Source organism: Dama dama, chromosome 3 (assembly GCF_033118175.1).
Source record: "Dama dama isolate Ldn47 chromosome 3, ASM3311817v1, whole genome shotgun sequence".
Lineage (NCBI taxonomy): Eukaryota > Metazoa > Chordata > Mammalia > Artiodactyla > Cervidae > Dama > Dama dama.
This window is the reverse complement of record NC_083683.1, coordinates 58628105-58634104: the sequence shown is the minus strand read 5'-3', so window position 1 is coordinate 58634104 and position 6000 is coordinate 58628105. Positions and strand designations below refer to the sequence as shown.

The 6000-nt window shown below is 41.3% G+C and overlaps 1 protein-coding gene across 7 annotated transcripts in view; it reads left to right on the top strand.

Moving 5' to 3' along the window:
- The first annotated feature begins 399 nt into the window (after nucleotides 1–399).
- Nucleotides 400–6000, top strand: part of CNOT2 (CCR4-NOT transcription complex subunit 2) — a 120165-nt gene continuing 114564 nt past the window's right edge. For 2 of the 7 annotated variants that reach the window (XM_061130002.1, XM_061129973.1), the window contains exon 1: nucleotides 679–816. Coding sequence is in view for 2 of the 7 variants with exons in the window: in XM_061129994.1 (XP_060985977.1) it covers nucleotides 812–816 (5 nt within the window). In the remaining 5 variants the exon portion in view is untranslated. Of the gene's footprint in view, nucleotides 544–678; nucleotides 817–6000 lie in introns of those variants that run through there. The other 5 variants (XM_061129994.1, XM_061129972.1, XM_061130012.1 and 2 more) reach the window with 4 other exon arrangements.

Sequence of the window (6000 nt, the reverse complement as noted above, 5' to 3'; positions counted from 1 at the left end):
AGAGGGAGAAAATGCTATAAATCTGATTCAGGAAAGCTCACCCAACAGTTTTAAAAACCTGCCCCCTCCCTCAATGTGCTCCCTCCCAACAAGTTAAAAAAAATAATAATATAGGAAGCGTGATGAGTTCAAATACCCACGGTTTCGGCTGACGATCACTCACTTCTCAAAAAGTGATGGTGACGTGCTGCTTGTCCCTGGAAGCGCGCGCGCAAGCACCGGAGGTTTCGGGGTCTGAAGGAAGAAAACTGAACAGCGATCAGATGAGATTCAGGAAGCAGAGGGAGGGCCGCTACGAGGCGGACTACGGGGGTTGGGGGGGGGGGGGGGCGGGGAACGCAGGGCGGAACACAAACACAAACACGTTTCGAGTCCCGGGGAGGGCGGACCGACGCCACCTCACCATTCCCCGCCCCTGGACCCCGCGGTCCTCCCCGGACCTAGGGCCCGTGGCCCGCGCGAAGCAACCTGGACCCAGGGGAGCCTAGCAGCAGCAGAGTTCCTACTCACTGTAACGGCTGCGGAGTAGCTACGAGCCTCCCGGTGAGTTGGTGAGAGAGAAGGTGGGGGCCGCGAGGAGGAAAGCGAAGGGGGGAAGCGCCCCTCCGAGTCCCCTCTCCAACGCGCGAGAAGCAGTCTACCCACCCCCAACTCTGTCCGGTCCGCAATCGCCGCTCCCACCTTCCGCCGCCGCCTGGAGGGAAGTCGGAACGGCGGGGGTCACGGCGGGGGTCAGAGGGTAAAGGTCTTGCTCCCAGCAGCCTCCGCGGTGGATACGTCGCCATCTTGGATCCGCGGGACAAGAAAATTCATGCGGTGAGTTTTTGGCAAATTTTCGGAAGTCTGGCAGCGGGGCGCGCGGCGGGAGCGGCGGATTCGGGGCCCTCGCAAGGCGGGGGAATGCCTCGGGGCCGGGCCGGTCGCGCCCGGGGTCCGCGGGCAGCGTCCCGGCCCACCGCTTCCCGTTGCTTTTGTCTCGGCTCCAATCGAGAGAGGGAGAGCGGAGCGGGCGGGGAAGGGGGGGTGGTGGCGGTGGAGGGAGGGAGGGGGTGTGTATGGGGAGGGTGGTGGACGGGACGTAAAGCGTCGCTGTAGTCGGGTAGCTGCAGCGGCAGTTCTGGATCCTAGGCCCGGTCCCTTCGGCTGGCGCTGGGGCTTCCCCCAGACTCCTCTCCCCCGGGCTCCCGCCAGCACGGAGAAACCTCCGCCGCGCTGCTTCTTGGGGAAGAAGAGAAGGCGACAGCGGCGGTGGCCAAGGACCCCGGGCCCGCTTTAGACGGCGCTGCCGCCTTCCCAGCAGTTGCCCCGGTCTTTGGCAGTTTACATTCTCTCAATACACGTACATCGTCTACAACTTGTGTGTGTTTCTGTCTATGTATATGTGAAAGATGGGGGACCCTGGACTGGCTAACGGGTCTCAGGAGCTGCCAGGCCCTGGGGTACCGAAGGCTGTGGATGGTGGAAGGAGGAGTGCAACTGTGATGCTTCCTCTGCTTCCGCACCCGGAGGGTGAAGCTTCCGTAGTCTGGTAGTGACTGAGTCCGGAGAGTCCTGGGGCGGCGGAGGAACCCGAAACGCCTCGGTCTGTGAAGTTGCTAGCCCTAGGTTTCTACTTCCGCCGGGGCCTCTCCACTTTTTGCTGTCTTCAGTCTAACTGAAAAGTTTCACGGAAGAAGTGAGTAGGGTTAAAACTTAGTTCTTAGTTCAGGCTCTGGTCCTTTTAGGAGAGAAAGCCTCTAACTCTTGGTAACTGTGGTTCTTAGCGAATATGAGTTTTTTGTTGTTGTTGTTTTTAATGAGAACATTTCCAAGGTCTTAGAATTTGCATTTATTCCAGGCCCTGTGGGTACGATATTGCAATCATAAAAGTCTTACACACGGGTGCCACCCTCTTGAAAGGAACCTAAGCATCAACTCCCGTAGAATCCGAGCAGATGCCTTCAGTTTTTAACATCCAGAAGACCGAATGCAATACCTTTTGTTTCATAAAACTCTTTGTCAGAGAATCCTACTCCTTTCTTAACCTTCTGGTCGTTTTCTAATCATTAAATACATTGATAGCAACCCTTAGATTCTTGGTGAAATGGTAGGAAGTACTTAGTTAGAATCTGTCACGAGGGAGGCCTTGCTTGAATTTGGAGTTCAAAGCTGAACAGATTTTCTGTCATGCTTGATACTAGGAATTTCTAGACCTCTGGAATCGTAAGTGCAACTTTATTTGCCCCTTAAAACTACTTAAGTGGAAGTAATAAATATGGAGGCAGGAGGTAGAAATTTGTAAATATTTGTTTACATACTGGGTTTATGTTGTTTGGAAATACTTAGTATATTTGACAAGATATTTCTCAAACGTGTTACTGGTGAACACGTCTCTCTTGCAACTGTGGAAGATAACTTTATCCTCAGTGTAAGGAGTTGGTTAAGAATCGCAGTGGTCTGAAATGACTAAATTCAGACAGTTTGATGTGTACATTCAGATCTCTCTTCCTGAAATACTTCTTATTGGATCAAGATCTTTAGTTAACTTTGTATGTTGAGCATCTCTTCAGTTTGTAGTTCTTGTGTAATATTAACCCTAAAGGGAAAATACAAGATACATGTGAAAAGATGACAACTTGTGCCCCACTTGTTTCCTGACTTTGTAAGATCCTCATTTAATTTTAAAAAGGTTCTTTGCTCTCATTTTTCCCCCGCTTGAGGGCTTGAAGTGCAGTGACTTCTGTGATTACTTTGTATTTTTGATAGAAATTGAGAAACTCACATTTTGGCTTCTTGATTAATGCTGCATCAGTAAAAATAATGTGAGCATAGTTTTTTGGCAGAACCCTTTTATTATAAGTATACTGTATAAAGATATCTGTAACCTAATCTGATACTTTTGGGGAATTAGAATTGCTTATATATTTAACCAACCAACAGATACAACCTTGTAAAGATTTTTAGTTTCTGTAATACTTTAGTTTTAAAGTAAATTTATGTGGCAGGAAGATGAGGGCATAATGCATGAGTGATTTATGTTCCCTTCCATTTCCAACTACCTGATCTTGAACATAAACTTCAGAATGATATTCCTCCCCAAGAGAGCTAGTTACTTATGCTTTTACTTAGTAACTTTAGATAGTTAATTTACTCTTTGATTTCTCAGAGATACTTCAAAGTTAGTTATAATCTGAAAATTCTTTGTTCAAAAGTAATTAAATACTTAGATTTATGAGTAGATTTTATTAGAAGTGCTTCTAACCCAGTTGTTTTGGTTTTTAATCTCTTCAGTAGATACTGGTATTAAAAGTGTCTGTATTTTGAAAAACCTTTGCAGAATCTTTTGCAGCTTCTGGAAAATTATAGGTTTACCTTTTCACTCACAAATATGCTTCATCAGATTTTCTAATAATGTGGGAAAATGTATGCTTCATGTTTACGTATGAAATAAGACGTTAGTAGATTGGTAAAAATAAGTAAACTTTTTTTTTTTTTGCTCTTTAAAAGCTGTGTTGAACAGTATTTTTTAATTGTCTTAACATTTTTAACTGTAGAAAGTTCATTCTGTCATAATTACATATTTAAAAGCAAACTTTCCATGTACTTGCTTATTAGGCATTTGAGAACAACTTATGCAAATAGTGATACAATCTTAGGAAAAGATACTACTAAGATTTATTTGTTACTTAGACTTCTAATAGATGTTGTGACACAAAGAAGCAAAAGAAACCAAGGTACCAGGTAGGGCAGTTTTAGAGGCAGAGGTAAACCGAGTTGCACTGTAATGTTGGAATAGAATCACACACACTACTGATATCGTAGTATTGATAACAAAGGAATCATTCTGGATGATGATAGGTCTGATTGTTGTTCCTTAACTATGGATGATTTCTACCCCTAATGCTTAAAGGAGTAGATTTCCTTGTGACTTTTCTAGATTTTTTTGAATTATCTATATCAAAATTGGTGTCTGTTTAGGAAGTCTACTTTTGAAAACATAGAACAGACTAATGAGTTGTAAAAATTATTATATAATTTTTACCTTGGTTTTTTTCATTGAACTTTTCTTTCTTTAATTTATATATATATATATATATATTTTCTTCTTTGCCTTAGTTTTTCTGTTTGACATCCTTTTTTAAACTCTTAAAACTCCTCTTGTGACAAGTCTGATAGGGCTCATGCTGATATGGCTTATTTATTTATTTACTTTGTCTGTACTATTTTTTGAATTATCTATATCAAAATTGGTGTCTGTTTAGGAAGTCTACTTTTGAAAACATAGAACAGACTAATGAGTTGTAAAAATTATTATATAATTTTTACCTTGGTTTTTTTCATTGAACTTTTCTTTCTTTAATTTATATATATATATATATATATATATATATATATATATTTTCTTCTTTGCCTTAGTTTTTCTGTTTGACATCCTTTTTTAAACTCTTAAAACTCCTCTTGTGACAAGTCTGATAGGGCTCATGCTGATATGGCTTATTTATTTATTTACTTTGTCTGTACTATTAGAAATGACCTGGAAAAAAGAATTCCTAGTGGTTTATTTTTTCTGATAGTTCTCTGAAATACAGATGATAATCTCTTGGTATTATTCCTTGGGGGTATGCTATACTGTGAATTAATAAAATGTCTTATAGTGTTTTGGTTTTTGGTAAGACCATATAGCTTATATAATCATGAGAGGCAAAATAAGTTATCTATGGAAAAAAAAAAAAAAAATTGTTTTCTGGATACACTTTAATGGTTTGTATGTATTTAGACTGGGGATCTAAGTCTGTTTAGATATAGCTTGATATTTTGGACATATTTGCCACTTACCCTGAAGGTATCCCCCCTACCCTCACCACCCGGCTAACTCCCCCATGCTTTTTTTTTTTTTTTTTTTTTTTTGCTTTCATGCTTATGTTTTTATGTGGGGCTTGAATGGGATAGTGGTGGTGATATTTCTATCACTTCTCTGTTGTTTGACAAACTTTATTTTTCAGAACTACATAGTGCCACTTCCTTAATGAACCTATAGTGTCAGTTTCTTAGTGAAATCTTCCCTGATTTCCCAAATCCTCCTGCTGTCCTGCTTTTATTCCTCAGATTTCTACTACTGAGTGTGTCACACTGTATTGTAATTTACTGTCCATCCCCACCATTCATAATAACCTCCCCTGGACTGTAAGCACCTGTGAGGCAGGTCTTGTCTTACTTATATTTACATTTCTAGTGCCTTCTAAGTGTGTAATACTTGGTTATCAATAAATATGCAATAAACTGAACTGGTGCCAGATTGTCACTTGACACTTGGTGCTGTCATTGTGCCGTTTCCCAGTCCACACGTTGGAAGAAGATTGGAGAAGGGGATGGGGAAGAAGGGCATCCTGTATTCCTTTACTTCCTTGAATTGTTTCTTACAGTTTTGCTTTGTAATAACCTATGGGAAACTAGACAACAAGCTTCTAGGAGAAATGTGTGTGGAGTAAGAACAGGACTTAAAAAAGTAGCAGAATGTTTCTGGCGGTATCTAGGTCCACATTTCTTGCTGTATTGTATGATTAAGGTCAGTGCTTGAAGGAGATATTTTGTATTTACCCCATAATATATATTTACAGTTGCTTAACCATGAGATACTGTTAGATTTGGGCTTTTTGAAGTTAGATTCTATGTCCTCCCCTTTCTCCACCTTTTTACTCCTAATGCCTGGCCCAGAGCCTAGTACAAAGTAAGAGTTCTCTAGTTTTTGAATACCTTTCTCCTTATGAAAATTGGGTGAGAAGATTTAATGTATTTTTATTGGCTGTCTAAATTTCAAAAAGCTCTAAAAACAGACTTTTTTAAAAAAGCAAACATGATGGCAAATTCCAACTGAAATTAGTAGCCTAATCATAGTCTATCTGTCTTAACCTGATTTTCCATTTTTATGTAGAATATTAATGTATTTGATTGCAAGTGCTGCCTAGGCCACCCTGTGAGGTTTTAGGTCATACATGATATATATGCTGTCTTAACTTTCTA